At 29.7% G+C, this 23753-nt stretch overlaps 1 protein-coding gene across 1 annotated transcript in view; it reads left to right on the top strand.

Annotated features, from left to right (window-relative positions):
- The window catches only part of LOC107445048 (MAM and LDL-receptor class A domain-containing protein 1), a 160013-nt gene that overhangs the window by 134554 nt on the left and 1706 nt on the right, over nt 1-23753 (top strand). Inside the window, exons 69-87 of the mRNA XM_087163642.1 lie at nt 894-988; nt 1992-2162; nt 2977-3064; nt 4858-5013; nt 5104-5238; nt 6018-6190; nt 6671-6842; nt 6926-7051; nt 8681-8833; nt 10283-10428; nt 11847-12048; nt 13185-13355; nt 15067-15249; nt 16674-16805; nt 17873-17939; nt 19542-19618; nt 20141-20234; nt 21757-21817; nt 23043-23090. Of these exons, the coding sequence (XP_087019768.1) occupies nt 894-988; nt 1992-2162; nt 2977-3064; nt 4858-5013; nt 5104-5238; nt 6018-6190; nt 6671-6842; nt 6926-7051; nt 8681-8833; nt 10283-10428; nt 11847-12048; nt 13185-13355; nt 15067-15249; nt 16674-16805; nt 17873-17939; nt 19542-19618; nt 20141-20234; nt 21757-21817; nt 23043-23090 (2450 nt within the window). The remainder of the gene's footprint in view (nt 1-893; nt 989-1991; nt 2163-2976; nt 3065-4857; nt 5014-5103; nt 5239-6017; nt 6191-6670; nt 6843-6925; nt 7052-8680; nt 8834-10282; nt 10429-11846; nt 12049-13184; nt 13356-15066; nt 15250-16673; nt 16806-17872; nt 17940-19541; nt 19619-20140; nt 20235-21756; nt 21818-23042; nt 23091-23753) is intronic.

The following is a 23753-nucleotide window of genomic DNA, read 5'->3' as shown; positions in this document are numbered from 1 at the left end:
TTCCTCAATGAATCTGAAGCAATAAACGTAACTTTTCGTTTCAGAAAACAAGATAATTCCTGAGTTTAGAATCCCGGATAACAAATGTTCGAGCAATTTCAGGCATTTGCGTTTCATGAAGCTTCTAAAATTCACTCTTTATTAGTCTTAAGGGAATTGTATCTAACAAATGATCTGTTTAGTTGTGTGGATTGCGTAAGTTTGGAATAAAATGAATCTCACAGCCATTGGTTAGATTTGATATTTGATTCTTTGATTTGGATGTGAACCCTAAATCTGATCCTTTTTTTTCGGTGAAAGAATGGTTTCTTACTTTCAAAACACTTTTCAGTTTTGTGCTGAACGATTCTTTATGGTCAGAGAATTTTTTCAAATAGAATAATGCATGTCAAATGCTTACATTATTTCTATGTTTTTAATTTTGAATCACACGTGCATGTTGCACTGTTGAAAGACTTATTCCAAAAATATTGTAGTTTGAAGTTATATGCACTATCTTCCAGAAGACAGTTCTATTGCATTTTGTATAGTTCCATGTATTGTATAGCTCCATGTTTAGTCTCATGTATAGTTCCATGCATGAATCATATCATCTGGAATATAAATTTTGAGGTAAAAATACAATAATAATTTTTAAGAACGATTAATGAAATTTATTGCAAAGAATATTTTCTTCAATGGATAGAATATTAAATTAATTTTCAAGTGCACTAAAAATATTTCTCCTTTCCTTTTGCGCTAAATACATCATTTCTCTTATGTTGTCACGAATCTAAATAATGTAATATTGTAATAAATCTAAACAATCTTTCTTAAAACTTTTCTTTAAAAGAATGTGATGGTCTGGGGAAATTTAAAAATCAATATTAAAAAAAAATACATTTTTATTATAGGTCAATTCCTATCTGTTCCATCATATTATTACTCAAGTAATTTAAAACCAAAGATTCGTTCTGATACTATAGATGGTCAGTCAACTGACTGCAAGGTATGTAAGATGCATTTGCTATATATATATATGTTTTTTAATTTTTTTTTTATTTTCTCAACGAGGGACTCTTGAAAACTTTCAAGAAAAACTGACAAAACTTCTACATTGTTACAGTAATTGTCTCAAAATATTTACTGTTAAAAAAATTTCTCATTATTTACAACAGTAAACATGTAGAAAAAACGATAGGGACCCACATCTTTATTGCTCTATTCACTACAGTTTACAGTCTCCTTCGCAACCCAGTAATATAATTTATGTGAGTTGAATCTAATTTACTTTAACTTTAAATAAAAAAATTTTAAGCCAATTATAGTTCTTTTTTCAACTTATATTAGAGTTGGGTAAAGCGAATTATCAAAGTGATTTGAATCAATACAGTTCAATTAGTTGATTCGAATTACTTGCTAGTTGATTTGAATGACCGGGTCAATTTAGTGATATATAGAGCTAGAGTGTGTTGCTTGAAGCCAAGTACACTAAATTGCGAATATTATTGAACTGTTTCAGCTCTTTATGTAATATAACTTTAATTATTTTATTTAAACATTTTTTACTAGAAATAACTGTTTAACTAGAAAACTTAAGTTTTAGCAGAAAAGTAACTGAGTGTTTGACACATAATCGAATGAATGATTGAATAAAAGAGCATAGTTTTTGAGAGATAATTAATTTTCTATAGGTATAGTCATTTTATGTCATTTTGGCATATAATTGGAGTATAATTGGATTAGGGTATCAAAAGTAAGAATACATACGTATAATTTTGGAGTTCCTATCAGATTCAATGAGTGGTTGGTTAAGCTAAATGTGGTTGTTTAAGCCAAAAAGAAAATCCCAGTTTCGCTTACGTGGTAAATTTGGTTCTCAACCAGATACAGAATGTTTCTCTTATGTTGAAACTTTCTAATTACGTTAGTTACAGATAATCTAACTCAGAAAGTTTGGATCGTCATAAATTGAAATAAGTTATGTTTTTTTTTTTTGCATTTGTTAACAGGTTCGATTCTGGTTCAACACTGTTAACTTCCCTCATAAGATAAATGTTTATAAGCGAATTAGCTACGATGAAGATGGAATGAAATTCATAGATGCATTCTACAGTGATGTGAACAACTACTGGCACCGTGCAGAATTGGAAATTAAAAATGTTGACAAAGTCGATTTCCAGGTAAGTTTTATAGCTACTTAAAATGAATTATTTAATTTTATCATAAATTAATTTAGTTTATTTAAATTTAATCAAAATAGTCTTAGATAAAAATATTTCCACACCATTCAATTATAAAATAAATATAGAGGGTCTTAGAAAATTAATGGTCATAAATGTAAAAGTGATGTAACGTACCAAAACAAACTACTATTTTCTCAATACAATTCGAAATTGTTATTTAAAGAGTGAGCTGCGAGAGGATGCTAGATGGAAAAAAAAGAGAGCAATAAAATTTGGAGAAAAAAAATTACACTTGAGTAGCTTTAAATTTTTAAAAAAAAGTTAAATATTGTAATTTGAATTTGAGATCGACCGTTATTAGTAGGTAGTTGAAATGAGGAATAGTTTATCAAATCTAATCAGGGCTGAAGGCCTATATATATCAAGACGGAAAAAAGCAAAAACTGGTACAAAAAACTTTCATTCTAAAATTTTTTTGGAGAAAATTTTTTTGCAACTACCAAGATTGTTTTTTACAATAATAGCATAGATATAAAACTGCTTAGTTTAACTTGTATTTTATTGTGTTCACATTATGTTTTATTAATAATCGAGATTAATGATAACTAATATGAAATTAAAGAAGGAACTAGACTAGTAATTAAATATTTAATTATTATTACCAATTAAGTTAATTTTAGTTCTGTTAGTTAATTGCTATTTTTAGCAGTTTTGTAATTTTTATCTAAGCAAACACCTATCTGTAAAACTATAATGCATTGATTGTTTAAAATATAAACTTATATTTGACTAAATTTTATATCATTTTCAGATTGTTTTAGAAGCTGCTCTGGAGCCACGAATGGGAACAGTAAACATTGATGACATTTCATTAACACCAGGATGCCATTATGCTTCAGGTAATAAAAATTAAATGTGCTATTTATTTGCATGCATAATGTAAAAATTTTAATTACTACTTTATATATATATATATATATATATATATATATATATATATATATATATATATATATATATATATATATATATATATATCAGGGATGGTGAACCAATGGCACGTGACACAATATTTTGGGCACCCCACCGATCGCTATTGTTATTGCACTATGAATTGTTATTACACAAATGTTATTACATTATGAAGCATATGTAACAATTAAATTAAAAATCACAAAAACAAACAAAATAATAAACAACTATTAATAAAAAAAATAACAATTAATGCTAAAAGACAAGTTAACAATAAGTAACTAGCAAAAAAAATTAACAGTCTTGATTAAACTAACATCTTACAACCTAATATAAGTTATTTGTCATCTAATCTGCAGCAACAGAAGTCACACTGATGTTACTTCAAGTTGAATTACGCCTATAACTGAGACATTGCAAAATGTTTTTTTTTCAATGTAAATAGTTTTCAGTTGATAGTATTTAGTATTATTATTTTCCCAATAATCACGAAGTCAAAATTACTCGACGGCACGTTTATGATATCATTAAACAGTTTTTTTAAGAAAAAATGGCACGTTGGTGTATAAAGGTTCGCCACCCCTGATATATATAATAGTAATTAAAATTTTTTGTTGATTTTTATCTGTAGTTTTTGTAACTGTATTCTGTTCATAATCGTTCAATATCATTCATAATTATTCCCTTCATAATGTTCGAATTTAACATTCTTATAACACGCATTTTCATCTGACCCTTAGTTGGAACGGATAAACTAGGTGCGGCAAAATATTTGGACAACAAACAACCAGTTATACGAACAAACCAGAAGCAAAATAATAGTTGACTCTTACTAATAAATGAATTTAATTAATTTAAAAGTGGTCAACTCTTGCAGTAATACAAAGGCTCAAACGCTTATTAAAATTTTCAACAATGGGTAACGAATCTTCAACCTTCAATCTATACCATTCTCACGGAAGCGACTGCTTTAAAGTTTCGAAACTTTTGAGCGTTTATTGCAGGCTCTAGGTTCATAAATGAACAATACACTGTTTTCAGGGGATTGAGATCTGGAGAGTTGGGTGACCATTTTTCAGATGACATCATGTCCTGAAAATGCACCACTTTTTTGCCATTATAGCCTTTTGAGCTGATGCGGAAGCTTGTTGCGTTTGGTACGTTTTGGCCAACAGAAGTACGACAGCTTCTAAAATGTCCCACTGGTATATGTTTTTATTTATTTTTAAAGCCACGTAAAACCAGAGGTATTTTTCCGATTGTGCAATATCTGCCCAGAACCAAGATCGACTTCCGATTTTGGCGATGTTGAACATTAACAATTGCTGAGGTGCTAGGTCAAGAATGGTCAAGAGATTTTCATGAGTTAAAAGGAATCTCTCCCAATGGTTACTTCTGTCCATTTCTGAAATTTTCAAAAGCTGTTTACACTTTTGTATTGCTGCGAAAAACAGTCACTTTGAAACCACTTAAATTTTTTTATTTGTAAAAGTCTACTCTTATTATTTTTTTATATATTTTTTATAAAGTTATTATAAAATTTAGTTGTCCGGTTTTTTTGTTGTTGTTGCTGCATCTCGTATGGCATTGAAGCTATTAGCTGTCAACATATATTAAAATACATAGGAAGTGTAAAATTTGACTTAAAAATGTAAATTTTTCAATTTTTTGATGAAATATTTCATATGGACACATGTCTAACGAATTTATATCTCAATAGGTAGGGACATTCCTGGAAAAGAAATTACAACTTCACCACCATTGGACGACTGTTACCCTAAGCTTTCTTGCAAAGACCAAAAAGGATGTTATACACAACTTCAAAAATGCAACTTTATTAATGATTGCCAGGATGGCTCAGATGAAGCGGAATGCGGTAAAGCCATTTTTTGTTTAATGAAAAAATTTATTCCATGTTTATCTAAGAAATCTGCGATTAATTAATTAAACGCAATTCCATTTATAGGAACATCTTGTGACTTTGAAAACAGTACGTGTGGCTGGTATAATCCAGTAGGCTACGCTACCCAATGGCAACGTAAACAAGGAAAGAACAAGTATTTTGGAGAGTTAAAGAAGGATCGTCATGGTTCAGGAGAGGGTAATTAACTTTTAATCATAATTACAAGCAATTTCTGAACTGAGGCATCTGTTTTGCAAGTTTAAAGTTATAATACTCCGTGCTATTATTAACGTTTCATGCGCAACATCTTCGTTACGGACATTCCAAAAAATACGTTACGATTTGAAAAATCTGTAAATCGATTTAAAAAAAAAAACGGAACGAGTAAGAAATGTATGGTTTGTCGAGCCTGTCTTGGAAAATAAGTCCAATTTCATCACTGTCTCAAAAATGGTTATAAAGTCGCCAACTGATGTTACTTCTTATTAAAAAATACTTTAAAAATAAGTTTGAATTTGTTTCTTCTTCTATTTACTAGTTTATTATAAATCAAATATTTTCAATAGCGTCTGTTAACACCAAGTCACTCGGCAATTTCTGACAGCTACAATCAAGTAATGCTGAACTTAAATTTGATCTCGGACAGCATCGCGCTGTTTATGCAAATGACGGTTGTTTTAAAACATATCTTTTTTTAAAGTAAGTAGCGCCATCTGGAGAGACGCTGCGAAACTAATTTTGAAAAATCACCTAGTTTCGTAATCAGATCGAAGCAAAACGTAATGTTTTTTATAATAATCTATTAATCGTATCACCTAATATAAACGTATTGATTTTTTTATATTTTTTTAATGAATTAATAGAGACAAATATATTTAATTTTTTTTACAAAACATAAATTCATTTATTATACGCTATAATTTATGTAATTTAATTTGAGGTGATTGAAATATCTAACACTTTGAATGGTGTTTCAGGTTATTTCTTGTCTGTTGAAAGAAAGGTGTCAGAAAGGGAAATCGCTCAGCTACATACACAGATCTACGTAATATCTGGCAGCAATTGTAAGATGTCCATGTGGTACTTCCTGGATAACACACGAGGAGCAGAGCTGTCAATAATTCTGTTGCATGACACTAAAAACAACAAGGTTTGTGTAAACAAGTTATTTTAATTATTTAAATTATTCATAAATTTTGTTTTGTATATTTCTTTTTTTTTGTGTTTTTATGCAAGCTGTTTCATAAGTAGACAAATATAAGTTCACCTGAAAGAAACAGTCACTCTTAAGGAATTTATGAATATTGTATAAACTCGGTTATGAGCTTGAAATCTTCCTGGATTCGTTCGAGGAGAGACTTCCTGAAAAATTTATAAATTAAACTGAATTGAGAGCAAGCAAACGAGTTCAAATGATAATAATAAATTGAAAATATCCTTTTCAGAAAAAAAGTTAATTAAACCACCGCCAGATACCCTTCTACTACCGAATGAAATTCTTTTTAAATGTGCTTGGAATAATTTTCAAAAATAATGATTCGAAAATCGAGGCAAAGTTGTCTCGGTTGACAAATCATTTCTACTTTTTAACTTATCTACAAACTTATTAAAACTTTTTATTTTATTTCAGTATGAAAGATTGTGGAATGAAACTAAAGAGACAGACAAACAATGGAAAAGCGTAGAGGTTAACATAGGTGTGCAACATAATTTTGCTGTTATCATACAAAATGCTTTAGGATCATCATACTTATTCGCAAGCATAGCTATTGATGATATCGAATTTAAAACATGTTCACCTGGTGAGAAATTTTAAATGTCTTTTTATGTGTTGATCTATTTTGTATTGTATTTTATGGTTTACAATAACTTGCTTCATTTTCAGAACATCCTCCTGAAGTTTGCCTCAGCGACGAATGGATGTGTTCGGATAAAGAACAATGCATCAAAGTATGGCAACACTGCGATGGAAAAACTGACTGCAGAGACAAATCTGATGAATTTGACTGTAGTAAGTATAAAAAGTATTTTGATAGTTAACTCTTTGCACTCCGAGAACATTTTAATGGTGTTCGAACTAAGAAAAGGTCTAAATAGTTTAAAATACAGAGCTAATATAAGCACTAAATAATTTAAAATACATAGAACTAATATAAGCTCTAAATCATTTAAAATTTATAAAACTATTATAAGCACTAAATTATTTCAAATATATAGTATGTTTTACATAATTTTTAAAATTCTTAAAATGATGAGGTTAATAATTATAAAGGAATAAAAAATTTTTATTTTGGAGTGGAGACTGTTGATGGCGTCTCAGAGGTGACGTCGGAGTGCAAAGGGCTTATAATCAACTTCTAAGTTATTTTGTATGAAACAATAACTTATAATAACTTATTAAGCAATAACTTATAAAGCAATAGCTTTTAATAAGCAATAATTTGTAATAAATAATAAGTTATAAAATATTTTTTGTATGGATACCAGTTGACTTATAGAAATAAATAAAAAAACGAGACACAGAAGTAAAAATATTTTTACAACTAAATGTTACGTATAAATAAAATTAAATCTGTAAAACTATTTTCAATTTTAAATATATTTACTTGAAGAATAATTTTTGTTTCTTTATTTTTTTAAAATGCAGATTTTAATTTTTCTAAAAGCATTTTTAATGTAGTAGTGAAAAAGTAATTAAAGTTAGTTATGGAATTTTTATAGTTAGTTATAGACATTGTTTTAATTTTGCTACATCAAGACTATAACCTCATATATAACAACCATTTTATATGAACATTTAAACTAATGAGACAGTGATTAATGAATAAATGGTGGTCAAAATAACTTTTCATCATATTTATTTTAAACCAAATTAACTAATAATAAAATTTAAATTATTTTACCCCAAATATGGGAATATGAAGAGTTAATCAGTTGCTATATCGATTGACATCGACGACAAAGAATATTAATTAAAATAAAAAAATTCTAAATTAAGTGATTATTTAACCCGTTAATGGGCCCTTTATTTCTAGTAAAGGTAAATTAAAGTATTTCTGGAATTGAAATTGTTTTAAGAACAGTAATTGATATAAAAAAAACAACAACTCATTTAGTTTGTAAAAATGCAATTTTTTTGGTGGTAAATATATTTAACATGACCTATTAGGAACTTACTGACTTTTTTTTTCTTTATTTATAAAATAAATTCCTTAAATGCTACAAACTTTAAAAGGAATTATGTATTTTATAACTTTTATAAGTTTTTTAAAAGTGACAAATGGTTACCAATTTTATTCAAACTAACCTCAAGAAAGCTGAAGTTATTGAAAAATGGAAACCTGAATTAAAAGTGGTAAAACGTGGTGGTAAGTATACTTACCACGGCCTTCAAAAGGGTTATATCATATTATTCGTGTTTTTATAAGATTTTGCTTATTAAAAATATCTGTAAAAATATTGGAAAAAAAACCTTCATTAATTACTTTCTAAATATAGTTTCAAATTTTGTTCTAAGTTAGACGCTTTAACAAAACTTTTTTTAATGTTTACAAATCGATATATTACATATCGATTAAATTAACATATTGATAAATATTTTGACTGTTTAACAAATTTATGTGTTATTTGTTTTTAACAGAATTAAGGCATGGAGATTGTGACTTTGATAAAGAAAACTGGGAAGCCTTATGCAAATGGGAATCATCAGACATGGATTTTGACTGGAAGAGAGCAAATGAAGGCAGGAGCAGTTTAACTGGACCGCAAAGACATCGAAATCCGACAAGAGAAGGTAATCACGAGATTTAAAAAAATGTAGTTTTCGAACTTTTCATAAAACAATAGTCTTTTGAAGTCGTCAACGAAAGTTAAATAGAGAAAAGTACATAATATTTAACCTTGTAAGCATTACAGTTTTATAACTTGAATCAATGCTGGAATGTGAGGCAAATAAATAAATAAATACAATAAATAAGTTAAATAAATAAATAAATAAAAATAAATAAATAAATTTTTTTTAAAATTATATTAGCTTTTAGTTAATTTGAATGTTCACACAAAATTACCACCATATGTTAACATCATCATGAATATAGATTCAGATCGAAAATCCTATGCACATTTCTTTTTAGTCCTTTTTCTGTGCAGTGTAAACAGTCTGGTAATATTAATTTAACAGATGTTACAAACCACTGTTGTGACCGAGCACGGAACAACGATGACTATTATAGACGCTTAGGCCGCGGAGGGGAGCGGATGCTCTCCCCGTCAATGCGAAAGATGCGGGTGGGGAGCCTGTTACCCTGAGAGTCCTCACCATTGCTGCTTTCAACAATTTCTCAACGAGTGATCTTGAGAAGCTTTACGAGACGAGAATTCCGGACAAAGAAGAAATAAAAGATTTGAAAGAAGACGATTATATCCATCCTGCAAAATCTGATCAGCCTTGATAGGATTAATAGGACTGCTATTATTATTACTGGAATTCTGAAAAGCCGTATTAGGTTTTCAATTTCAAAGAATTCTGAAAGCAAGAATGAGATTAACCCTCAGCTTGATTTCGACTCAGAGCCTACAGAAACATCTACTACTAAGAAGAGGAAGAAGAAAAATCTAAGATCAACACTGAATCATCTAACACCATCGACTCTCAGCCTTTTCCTTCTTCCCAGCCTGAGATTCCTAAAACTGAGACTACTCCTTCACCGACACTGATTGAGATTTCTGCAGCTGAAGCCGCTCATGAGCAGACTTCATGAGCCACTCATGAGGAGACTTCTCCTATACCTAGGAAAAATTTAAAAATAATTTTCAAAAATAATTCATTTGTGATGACCAATCAACTTAAATTAATCTCCCAATTTTCTCTACTGACTATGTTACCTCTACAATACCCCCTTGTAGAGTTACCTCTTGGGAAGTTTTATAACAAATCTTCTAGAGACACTGTACGCTGCTCATTAAGGACACTGAAGGCTTTAGCGTACCTTGTACAGAGCTTGCTGAAAACAGCATTGAGTAAGACGAAATATTCTACATGGATATTAAGTTCTTGTATATTTTGCAAACTAATACCTCCTACAGAGAATGCTGAAAATAACTTTGAGCAATACGAAGTATTCTAAATGGTTATTAAGATCTTGCATATTTTATGAAGCTAGCTTTATCGGAACAATTATAAGATTTTAAAAAAATTGAAAGCATTCTAACATCTAGTTTTTTTTTCTCTCTGCAAATTTAGGTTACTACTTATACATAGACAGTTCATTAGCAAGGAAAGGCCAGAAAGCTGGTATAGCAACACCATTCTTTAATGCAAGCGAAGGCAAATGTCATCTACGTTTCTGGTATTTCATGAAAGGATCTGACAGTTTAGGACCTCTGGAGGTAAAATTATTATTTTATATTTTTTTAGTTCTTCATACACTAGTTAGTGATAACAGACTAGCATTTAAAAAGCTTATTTATGTTAGTTTATTCAAAACTAGTTTTTAATGTAATGTTAAACCTTTGATGTTGAAGGAGAGAGGACATCATTATTCCTGTTGGTAGAATTTACGAAACTTAATATGATTATCAGGTCTTTTAGCAATACAGAAAAAGCTTTGTCACATTTCCAAACCGTTTAGGACAGTGATTCCCAATCTTTCGAGTTGTGCGTTACCACTTACTTTGTTAAAAAAGAAACATTGATTCTCATGAACTATTAAATATACAAGTAAAAAAATTACTTACAAATATATTCCTATTTTTATACATAAGAAAAATATATGTATGAAGTGCATGAGCATACATGTCAGTCATTAGTAAAATATACTGTACAATAAAAATTAAAAACTATTTTTTCTAAGAAAAATAAATAAATAAAGCAAACCTAAATAGGATTTTTGACATTGTTTGCCCTCTACAAGAGAGTCAATAAGCCTGAATTGAAAATAAACAGTTTTAGCATTAAAAACTTTCAGTTGTTTATTCTTACATTTATTTTTTAAAATGAAGTTGAACCGACCTATTCGCATGGCAAAGCTTGGTCATAATCCTGGACTACACTGCCAACGCGTCACTTGTGAATCGTGATTGCCAGTAACATACAATATATACACTGAAGAGCCATTACATTATGACCACCCTCCATCTATAACAATGGGCTCGCCCAGGTTGTCATGGTTTCTCGGCCAGGAACAATGTTTTCATGGGGCACATTAGGACCCATAATCCTCATAGAACAATCCCTGACGTCTGTAAGCTACTTGAGCATAGTTGCTGACCAGGTTCCCCCATTCATGGCAACAGTTTTTCCTGCGGGGGATGGTGTCGACCAAGAGGATAATGCACCATGTCATAAGGGTTGAATCGTCGAGGAACATTCCAGTGACTTTCAAGTCACGTCTTGGCCCCCAAATTCACCTGACCTTAATCCAATAGAGCATTTGTCGTCCTAATTGGAAAACCAAATTCGTGCTGCCACGCTATCCCCTTGCAATGTGAGGGAATTGCGGTACCAGTTGCTGAGCGCTTGGTACCAGATACCTCTGACTACCTATCAGCACCTTGTGGAATCAATGCCATGGCAGGTGCTAGCAGTTTTGAGGGCTAAAGGTGGATGTTACATGTTATTAGCAAGGTGGTCATAATGTAATGGCTCTTCGGTGTATGTGTGAGTGTGAACCACTGATTTAAAAGATCGACTCTGATGAAAAAAACAATTATTTGCAACTAGAAAATAATTCATGTAGAAACATAAAAATGGCAAATTAAAGTATCGTTCATGAACAAAGTATTAATGAGATCAATTTATTTTTCAGGTCCGCAGTGAGGCCGAGAATGGACACAGCGTGCCTGTATGGATCAGAAGGGGACCTCAAGAAGACAAGTGGTTGTATGAACACACAATGGTAGGACATGACCAACGCTACAGAGTTGTCTTTGTAGCCACCAGGGGAGGAGACAACTTGACTGACATAGCCATAGACGAAGTCAGTTTCACAGAAGGATGTGAAGAAGGAGGTAAGAAAGCTTAGACTTTGAAAACTTAGAGAAAAATATATAGTTCTTAGATAACATAGAAAACAGCATATAAAACACAAATGAATTAGTAAAAATTGAAGACAGCTTGCTTAGCAATCCTTCAGCAAGGTTGAGACCAAAAAAGGACAGAATAGTTCAAAATTCTTAGCTAAAATCATACATCACAGTTATTTGATTTACGATAATTATTCTGTAATCTAGAGAATGAGTACTGCTGTGGAAATTGAGTCTAAAGAATGTATATTTCCCATGTACTGCTTTTCTAGTTCTAACTATGAACTAAAAAAAGCATACATTTGAAGAAATTCTCCATTTCAGATTTTGCATTTATATGGTTTCGCTCGAAAATAAAGATTTTTAAATTATTCATATATTGTGGTGGACACTTATTTTTAGTAACTCTAAAATAAATTTTAAAAAAATTAATAATGGAGAGTTACCAATTTTTTGTCTTTTTAAAAGTAGGACATGTTACCGAAATAAGTATATCGGAGTCCAATGAGTTAAATACACCGCGCATACTAGAAGTTTATTATGTTTTTAGCAAATATTTTTGAGTTAAACTTGTTGTTATAACTAAATAGCATAGACACATAACTCTTCTAGCTTAATTAATTAGAACTTACTGCATTAATGTCAAAGTTAATACTGTGAAATTTGAAAATTAATAACCAATGCAATGGTAACAAGATGCTATTTTCTAAACGGAACATTTTGATAAGTTCTTAGAACAGAAGGCTTTTAAAAAATATGATCAATATCTATTAGTCGTTATGTTCTGTTCATTTCTTACTTGCGGCTTCACAGATTAACAACTTCACAGATTATCTTGTACCATACAATATGCTTTGCAAATGATAACTGCCAGAAAAATTTTCGAATTCCAAATTACCAAATTTAATTAATTAATTAATTTGTGAATTACGAAATTGAATAAATTAATTAATAGTTAATAATCAAATAAATTATTGTTTTGCTATCTGAAGGGATCGTAGTTACCTTTTTTTATTACCCGAGAAGAATACGCTAATTTAAAAGGAATTGCATTTTATTATTCAAAGATATAATTTATTATGAAGATTATTTTTATATATATATTTTGTTTTTGCTTTTAGGTGAAGCTATTGTACCTACTGGAAATCCCGCTGGTGAATGTGGAAAGAATGAATTCCGTTGTGATGATGGTTCACAGTGTATTCCTGAAGCTTTCGTGTGTGATTGTGCACCAGAGTGCAAAGATGGTAGTGACGAATTACGCTGCAAAACGACATGCTCCTCTACATTACGTAAGCACAATGAATAATTTTATGTCTTTGATCTTTTCCGAGGAAAGATAGAATTAAAATATTTCCTCTTATAATCACTTTAATTTTATCTTTGTTGGTATAGGGCAATGATGCCGTTTTGTAAGTCAGTTCAGGCGACTCTCAATCTGCTGCGATTTTGATTTTTGCTTTGTAATACTTTGATTTAATAATTTTTGTGTTTTTGTAAATAAAGTAAAGGGTTTGAGACCTTCCAGGCCTAGGGCCCTGGATGGATCGCGGGGTGGCTGCGGTCTTCCTGCTGTCGACCCAATTTTGGCTCCGTCTGCGGAGGGTTTGGCACTGCCGCTCTTCAGGTTTTGGACCAGTCGGACATCCTTTGCTCTCGATCACGACTATGGTGCTCCAATTCTCGCGTGACTCGGGGCCTTGCCCGGTGTCCACATATTGCTTGGTACTTGTGCCGAGCTGGATTTCAAGTCGACGACGAGGCATCTTACATTTGCCTGGGTCGCTGTAACTAAATTCCTTATCTTAGTTCGTAAATTAAAGCATAGTTCAGATGTAAGTTATCTTAATGTAATAACAAATTTGTTGGTCGAAGTGTCGAAATTATCTTCTGTGTTTCAATAAGATCATACTAGAAACGCATACTACTGAGCTAGTCAAATATTGTAAATGCTTTCGACATTTCTTTACGGGTGTTTCACTTTCTGAAATTGTTTCAATTGCTAATAGGATGCGAAATTATTTTAACTCTTTCGTTATTGCAGTCCGCTTTGCTGAAAGGACGCTTATGAGCGATGAACCACAGCATGAAGTATACATATTGCATATTAGGATTCCGTATCATACTTAACTTTTATAGTTAGAAAATACTTCCCTCCTAAATGTAACACCCAGAAGAAACTTGTTTCGACTTACAAAACGTACTAAGTGCATTCAGCAGATTCTTATAGTTGTATTAATCCAATATAGGATAATGGAGTATTAGTTTATAGGTAAATGAAATATTAGCCAGTGGCAGTTTGAAGAAGATTTGGGTGGTTACCAAACTGGGAGACAATGTTTTAATCGGTATTCGTTATTTTTAGTCACCCTGTGGACGGTGGCAACCGTTACCACTTTTTGTTTACACGTAAACTTGGTTTTTAGCTTCGCTTCCAGCTCATTTTTTTTCCGTTGCCAACACGAGAAAACAAATTAGATCGGGTTTTTTATCACGCACATACGCATTATAACTTTGTATAATATAGATTATTATTAATCATAATAATTGAACTTTTAAAAGTTTTAGCCATTTTTTTTTAAACTTAAAATATTATTAATACTAAGTGCATTCAGCAGATTCTTATAGTTGTATTAATCCAATATAGGATAATGGAGTATTAGTTTATAGGTAAATGAAATATTAGCCAGTGGCAGTTTGAAGAAGATTTGGGTGGTTACCAAACTGGGAGACAATGTTTTAATCGGTATTCGTTATTTTTAGTCACCCTGTGGACGGTGGCAACCGTTACCACTTTTTGTTTACACGTAAACTTGGTTTTTAGCTTCGCTTCCAGCTCATTTTTTTCCGTTGCCAACACGAGAAAACAAATTAGATCGGGTTTTTTATCGCGCACATACGCATTATAACTTTGTATAATATAGATTATTATTAATCATAATAATTGAACTTTTAAAAGTTTTAGCCATTTTTTTTAAACTTAAAATATTATTACTTATACAGCACCAAAAGAATGGACGACGGTGTCTCTTACAAGTCCAGTACCACCTTCTACTATCTTGCCCCAGGGTCATTGCAATTCTACTCAGAAAGCTTGCGCCGATGGTAAGACATGTGTTCCTCACCTTTACGTGTGCGATGGTGTGCCAGATTGCCCAGATGGATCTGATGAAACAGATGGATGCGGTTAGTATAGTTTAAATCATAATGATCTTCTATTGTTAGAGATTTGAGAAAACAAACGGAAAGTTATAAAAGTTTAAAAAGTATACTTAATGAAACTATCACAAATATTTTAACAATACTTTCTCTCTGAACTTTGCTTTGAAAGAAAATAAACAATTTCTAAACTCTGATGAACCTAATTTACGAATTGCATAAAGATACCGTACATTTTAAAAAATTAGAGGAAATTTTAAAATAATCTAAGCTTGAAAAGGACTATCATATTTATAAACATTGCTTAGGTAAATAATTGTGCATATGAAACAAAACTTATAAATTAATTAAGTCATTGATATAAAAATGCTATATTTTGATTTTTTTTTATGTGCAGGAGAGAATCTGTTGAAGAAATCAAATGTTATCAAACAAACAGTATAAGTTTTTTTAAAAGCTAAACAAGTTCAAAATTTCAAGTGAAAAATCAAAAAACAAGCGAAAAATCGAATGTAAAAAATCGTTACAATAATTACAAGACTGAAAAGAAAATATGGAGATCAGGACATGCAGAAATTTGAAATAGATAAGGAAACGTCTCTATACTAAATCTATTTAAACAATGTTTTTAGCAGAAAATGTTTTGGATGATTTTACAAAGCAGAACTGTTGCTACAATTTTAAAGATCATGTTTGAAGCCTTCAGAAATAGGATTTTTGTTCTTTATGCCAAGGAAGGAAATTAGAAGATTTGTTCTTTTTTCAGTGCCATTAAAATGAAATAAAAAAAACATTACAATAAAAACGTTGCAATCCTTCATAAATATCTTGAAATTTTGGTGGTAAAAAAAGTTACTCTTCACATTTTGATCGATCCAAATTTTTCATGGGTGAAATTGCCACCATTTTTAAAAGCTTCAAACATCATATTTTAAATTGTACCCACACTTTTGCAATGCAAAATCTTTTTAAAGCATTTTCTGCTGAAAGAAATATTGTCAACATCGAGTTAGCATAGAGGGTTTTCCGTATTTTTATTCATCCCTCATGTTAAGTAATATATTACCGAAACCGAAATATCTAATTCCCTGAGCATGAGTTCTTGATTCTCTCAATTTTAAAACTATTGCTTTTCCAATTATAATAATACTAATAATACTAATAGTAATAATAAAAATATTAATTATATTGATATAACTAAAAATAATACTAATGTTAATAATAACAACAAAGTGCGAGAACTTTAAAACATTGATCTAACTTATTATGAATTTGCAAGCCTTATAAAATTTGTTATAACTTTTTTCAAATGGAAATGATTGCCTTAAGATTGCACTCTCATTGTTACTTTGAACAACCTGAATTACCATCAGTTTAAGTTTTCAGCCAGATAAAGAAGAAGCTTGTGGTTTAAGATTGTGTCCTTAAAAAATCGCATTTATATTTTGCAGGACGAGCACTGTTATGTAAAGAAAAGTTCTATTTCTGTAATGATCTTCTTGACCAACCTTGTATTCACAGAGATCATATTTGTGATGACCATGTCGATTGTAGAGATGGCTCTGACGAGAGTCTTTGCGGAAGTAAGTAGAAAAATAATACTTATTTTCTTTTAAAAAATAAAAAAAACTATTTTCAACCGTTTTATGTATTTTTTAGTGTACTGTTTCTCAACACCACCGGGCCGTGAGCTTTATTCACACTGCAAAATCTATAACATTATATTTGTTATTTGTGCAATATTGATTGAAGACCTTTTTTCTCAACTTGTTAGCAAAAAGATAGAAAAAAAACTTCTCTTATCCGATTTTTTTCCTTCAGTAGCTACTTTAAGCTATATTAGATCAGACTTAATACGGTATCAAAAGTTAGAGAATGCATTTTTCTTCAACTTATTTAGGAAAAACTGCATTTTCGGTTATGAGTGTTATTAAAACATAACATCGAAATCGATATGATTTTGAAAAACTAGGTTTTACACCAGGAGTTGTCATGTTAGTCTGCAAAGAACAACAACGATCAGATTGAATTCGGTTATTTATTTTTTACAGGATTATTATCTCATTTTTATTTATTTCCTATAAAGTTGTATTATTTTGCAACCTATACATGATCTCATAATTTGGTTTCACTAATTTATATTATTAGAATAGCAAAATTAATAATTTTATAAAATAGTTTTCATTGTCGAGAGTATTTATATTTTCAGAAAGCAATGCTATGACTAATCTAATGACTGAATTGACTTTTCTGTAATGTTCAGCTAGAGAGTTCTTATAATCTAATCTTAATTCTTTCCTATGGCTATGTTCTTAGGTTAAATAAATAATCCCAAGAAACTGAATTGGAAAGACGTTACTTGATTAAAAACTTCATTCGCTTCAAAAATATATAATTAGCAAATAACAGTCGTCGACATATATATATATATATATATGAAGTGAATGAAGTTTTTAATCAGGGGTAATATGTTCTTACGTGTTTTGTATAAGTAATAACGCTGAAATACTTATACGAATAAAATTTTGTTTCAAAACTTCTGACTATTACTTGCTTGTTATATGTTTTTTAAAATTCTATTTAGCCACTTATTTCAACATTAATAAATCTTCTTTTTTAAGCATATAACATTGTTTTTTTCTTATTACAGCATGTCCACCAGATTTCTGCAAAAATGGAGGAACATGTAGTTTAGTCAAAAAAGTGCCAGTTTGTCAGTATGTTTTATTTCAGATTAGCTTCTCTATTATATATTTTTTAGTTTTGTTTATTAGAATATTTAAAGTTGAGGGCCAAACTACGATAATTGGTTCAGATTCAACCTGGGTCAATTGAGCCTAAAATACTTTTTTAGGACAAATAAAAATAATAATATAATTAAAATTTCGTTGTGATTAATACAGTAAACCGTTGCTTGAAATGATATGATGAATTTGTGATATGTTTTATTGCATAAAAAATAACTGCAAATTTTGATTTATTAAATATTATTTGCCAATAGATCCGAAATATTTGCCAATAAATGTTTAAAGTAAATAAAATTATGAGCAATGATAAGATTCAATGCTAAATATTAATTATAGTTAGTATAAATGTTATGAAAATACCTTTCGTTGGAAGTAAGCGAGCTTAAAAAAATAAAATTAGACTTTTAACTAATGCAGCAAAAATACTTTACATTCCAAAATGAAAATCATGTTGGAAAGCACATCTTTTATATACGATGATCAAGGGGAAGGAAAGATTTATCTCCATTCTTCAGAAAACGACACTTAAATTTATATTTTATTTTATTTAATAACCGTCGTTGAACAGCCGGCCCAATTTTTTGATTTACAACTTCAGCATCAACTTATTAGCCTTGTAATTTTAAAGTCCAGAAGACAAGGGAGCTCTTAAAATCGACAAATCAATAACGTAGAAAATCGGTTCACCCCGAGGACTGTTACACAGTGAAAATGGGCCATGTTGGGGCAAAGCGGTTCATGTCCACGCATAGACAAGAAGAACAGCAGAGAAAAATTTAATGAAGAAGACGACTGAAAAACTGTAGAGTGTTAGTGGACCAATTTTCCAATTTTATTTTTTTAAACGTCAAGAAGAAGAAATTTTCTTTCAAAATTTTTAGGGGAAGTAAATAAATGCTTGTGACAATCATGCATATATATTTATCTTTATTATTTCATCAATTGCTAGCTCCTGAGCATTCTCAAGCGCTGAAATTCGTTTCTGTGTCCGAGTGTTCCTATATATATATATATATATATATATATATATATATATATATATATATATATATATATATATATATATATATATATATATATAGGAACACTCGGATTCAATTATCGTTGTTCTTATTTCATATCTAAATTTTCCATTTTGGACCGAGAATTCTTTGGTGGTAATCAATGACATATTTCCTTATAATATATTTCCTTAAATTAAGTATTTTTATAATCAAATATTTGTAGAGCGTATATTTCTATGCTTTGCAAATAATATAAGCAATACTTAAAATCTCAATTTTATCATGAAAGTAAAAATAAATTATAAATTTACATATAGTACGTATGCTTGATTATAGGAAAATATCCATGCTATGATAAAATTTTGATTAAATATTTAATGAAATATTATTTTTGGTTGTTTGTTCATTATTTTTCTTTTTTGAAAATAATAAAAACATTTCAGAGTTAGAATTCTTATCGCTTAATAGTGTTTTGAAGACAATGTACTTTTTACTGTTATTTCATACTGTCATTTATAATAGAGTATATACTGTTATTTATAATAATTTACTGTAATTTTAATTTCAGATGCACTGATGGTTATGCTCAAAACAGATGCGCCAAGAAACAAATCATTGAAAAACGAGACGAATTACCGCTTCAAGGTAAATAGGCAATAATTAATATTCAGCAAGTAGCGAAATCGTGGTTCTAAAACGATAATTATACTATAACTATTTACTATAATTATCACATTATCAAATTGCAATTAAGAGCCATTCTAAGTACATGCGATTAACGCACCTAAGATAGCCGTCGTGAGAAAAGAATCTGATTGGCTAGTTTTTCTCTGATAATTTTTATTTTACAAGTAAGATTCTCAATCAAATAATCAGAGAATGTATTTCACCTATCAGATTCGTGAATCATACGTAGTGAGAATGGCCCTTTGCCATACAATTTTAATTCATTAATTACTTAAGAAGAAAAGTATTATCATTAATTTTGGTTCTTATGGCTCTAACATTTAATCTTAAATATCATTATATAAAAATACAATTTTATTATTACAATATCATTGTAATATATTTTTATCTAATTTATTATAATGTAATATTATTATAATGCAATATTATTATAATGTAATATTATTATATTTTTATATAATCATAACATATTTTTTTCAGGTGCTGGAATTGGATGGATAATTGGAGTTGTCGTCGGAACATTATTACTTATCGCCATTTTGTTTGTAATTTGGTACAAAAGGGATACTAACGCGTAAGTATTGTAATTTAAGTAAATATATTATTTATAACATTGTTGCTATCACCATATTGTATATAATTTTGTTCAAAAGGGATATAAACGCTTTGGGGCGTCATCTATGGTCAATAGTACGACTTCAGCCACACATACATCACTGCCGTTTTCAGGGCAGACCCATTCATTCATCCATAGATCGTAATTTTGATCTAAAGAAAGCAATCAATCTCCAATTCAATACCTACAGAGGTATGGTTTGTTATGGGAACATGGAGGTCACTGTGACCAGACAAATTTACTGCGCACCAGTCACCATTTACTACGCAGCTAGTTTTAGGCCAGCAGAGATCTAGTTCATGACTTGGAGATGGGCCCAGCGCCCTACCAACCAGGCTATCCCGCACCAGCGGAACACACTGTAATAGTATAACGGAAAACAAGCAAAAAAATATATAAATAAATTTATCTTAGATATCTTAAATATCTATAAACTTTAGATATCTATAAACTTATCTTATATATAAATAAATTTATCTTAGTTATATTATTACAAAAAATATACAAAGAAATTTATAATAAAAAGATTTTTCTGTGTGACTTTAAGACCTTTTAAGAGCAAGACCTACAAAGTTGCAAATATGATGTTTATTTAATTATTCCCAAAATTTAAGAAAGTAACTATAAAAGTGTGCTGATTAAAGGAGAGAAAAAATAATGTTTGCTTTTAAAAGTCATTACATTTTTTAAGTTTCAATTGCAAAAAGAAAGTGAAAGATTAATATATGCTAAAATCTAAATTTCAATTTATTACCAATTGTAATACAAATGATGGAATATTTTGTTTCTTTCTGTATCAAATATATAAACATCTCAGAATTATTTTTAAGAAAACATTGGCGGAATATATTACATTTAATCATGAAACTAAATAATCAATAGTTTGTAAAATCTTTTGAGTTAGATACCTGCAAATGACGTAAACGTGTGTATCTCTCCTGATTGGCTGCTAAAAAGTAACATTTGCTTATATTATTCTTCCATTTATAAATCTAGGCTAAATAAGAGACATAGACTGGAAAGAATTATATTTTAACAAATTTGATGCGCGATAGGGTGTATTTAATTAACTTTCCGTTTAAAAAACATTTTAACTTTTGCGGAAAAATGAAGCCGGACCTTCGCCAGCAATATTCAGAATTTTAACATGCCATATAGTTCATAAACAACCAGCTGGAGCTGAGGTCATATGTCAGTTATCTGTTTCTGAGTGATCTTTTTGAGTTGCCAGTACCCAATTGGATACCTGTAGGTGAAGTATGGTAAATACATTGTAGCATTTGTTGATACAGAAGCTAATCAGATGCGACACACACGCGCGTGACGTCGCTACCAATTATCCATTTAAATCTGATTTAAATCACATGGTTAGGCATAATCACTCCACTTCTTCTCGAGTTGCATTAAAATCACAAATATCAAATCTGATATTACTCATAATAATTATTGTTTTTGTTAAAATTATCAATTTCATTTTTAGGGAACGATCCAGACTAGGTCATGCTGTAGATAATCCAGTATATGGTTTGAATTTAGATACGGTAAGAATCGATTTTTTATTTACAAAACCTTTGTGCCCATTGAATAAAAGTTTACTATTTATTATTTCATTCGTTCAAATGGTTCTACAAAGACCGCTTCCAATATATTGGTGTTAAATCTAAGCAAAAACGAAATAAAAAATTTATATTAGTGGTCACAGAATAATATACAGGATTATTCATAATTCCCTCCGGGGTTTCGAAGCGTTATAGTAAAAAAACGAAGACGAATATGGCAAAAAAGAACATATGAAATTATTCCGAAAGTATTCAAGTTTTAATTTAAGCAGTTGCCGGTAGATGGCAGTAACATGTACCACTGAAGCCAGCTGTAGGAAATAAAAATGGCGTTTACAGGCGGAGGGAATTATAAATAACCCTGTATAAGAGAGAAAAAAGTAAAAATGCTATTAAAATCATTTCGAATAATTAACAGCTGAAGCAGGATTAAAAATGTCAAAAATCGTTTGATATATTAAAGAAAGGTGGTTATTAATAACACCTTCTAGTTCCATCAGACAATCAAGATCATTTTATGTGTTTCATCCCGCTATCTTCTCTGTTGATTCAGAAAATTTCAATAGCAATCTTTATTTATTTATTATTTAATATAATCTATACGGTCTTTATTAACTTATACATTCATACAGGAAATAAACTAAACTAAAAATAGCATTTCTTTAAAAAAAAAAATCTGAATTTTACGGAAAACTAATTTTAGTATTATTCTCTCATCCAAATTATGTAAGATCATGCATTCATAGATTAATGCAACAAAACATTTGTTTCTCTGTGTAATTAATGCTTTTGTAAATAATTGTTTTGTAGTTTTGCATACGCAAAAGACAATTTGAAGAAAATTGTTCTTAAAAATTTGTGTAACAATTCTTTCCACACTAATATATTTCTAGAGAATAAAACAGAAATTTCGGAGTTTTTTTCTTAGTTTTTAGAAATAAGTCGTTGATTTGTCATATGAATTTTTAAAAATTATGACTTATGATTATGACTTATAATTCATTTGTTTAAAAATATAATAATTTTTTTAATATAATGTAATTTTTTTAAACAAATAATTTATATAAAAAGATAAGATTATTCATCTACATAAAAAAGCAAAATAAAATTTGATATTGGTTTATCAAAAATATGATAAATTTTTTGGAATTTGAAAAGTGTTTCCATTATATTTGCTTTCATTAAATTAATTTTTATTCATTTTTAGCTCACCTTCGGAGAACTGAACACGCATATGCCAGTAAGAAATGAAGATGTAAGTTTAAATAGTATTCAGTTAACTTTTTGAATTCTAAACTTTTAAATCTCTCTCTTTTGAAACTGGTCACATTCGTTTGAAATTGAACAAAAGGGCTTATTATTTTCGCAATCAATTTTATTTATATTTGTTGTCTAAAAAGCGACCTCACATTTTTAATTAACTAAAACATTTTATCATTGCGATTGTGAAAAACTTTTCGCTTTTGGTTTTTCGTCAGTACTTCATTATTGTTGATATTTAGCATTTTCACAAAGCATTTCGCACTGCAGTAACTACAAAGAAATCTCGGTTTCCAAAAGTTGTCCCGCGGAACCCTAGGGTGAAATAGGCTCCTAGACTAAGGACTTTTTTTTAAACCAGTTATAATTTTCAAAACTTGAGATAAAATTTAAATCCAATTAGTTATTATTTATTACTAATTTAATATTTCCGTTATTTTTGTGAAATTATATAATTAAAATGCTTGTGAATGAAGAAAATTTAAAACAATATTTTTTCCCAATAGCTACATAATAAATGAATTGCGAAAAGAATGTGAAAAATTTTATTCGTATTTCACATTCAATTAAAATAAGCAAATTCAACAGTTGAAAAGTACATATCGCTGGTTCAAAGTTAAAGCGACACTTCTGCACCCACTTCTCATTTAAATAACAT

Source organism: Parasteatoda tepidariorum, chromosome 5 (assembly GCF_982258835.1).
Source record: "Parasteatoda tepidariorum strain Cologne lab strain chromosome 5, Ptep-v5.0, whole genome shotgun sequence".
Classification (NCBI taxonomy): Eukaryota; Metazoa; Arthropoda; class Arachnida; order Araneae; family Theridiidae; genus Parasteatoda; species Parasteatoda tepidariorum.
The sequence above is the reverse complement of the archived record's forward strand: the minus strand, read 5'-3'. Positions and strand labels throughout refer to the sequence as shown.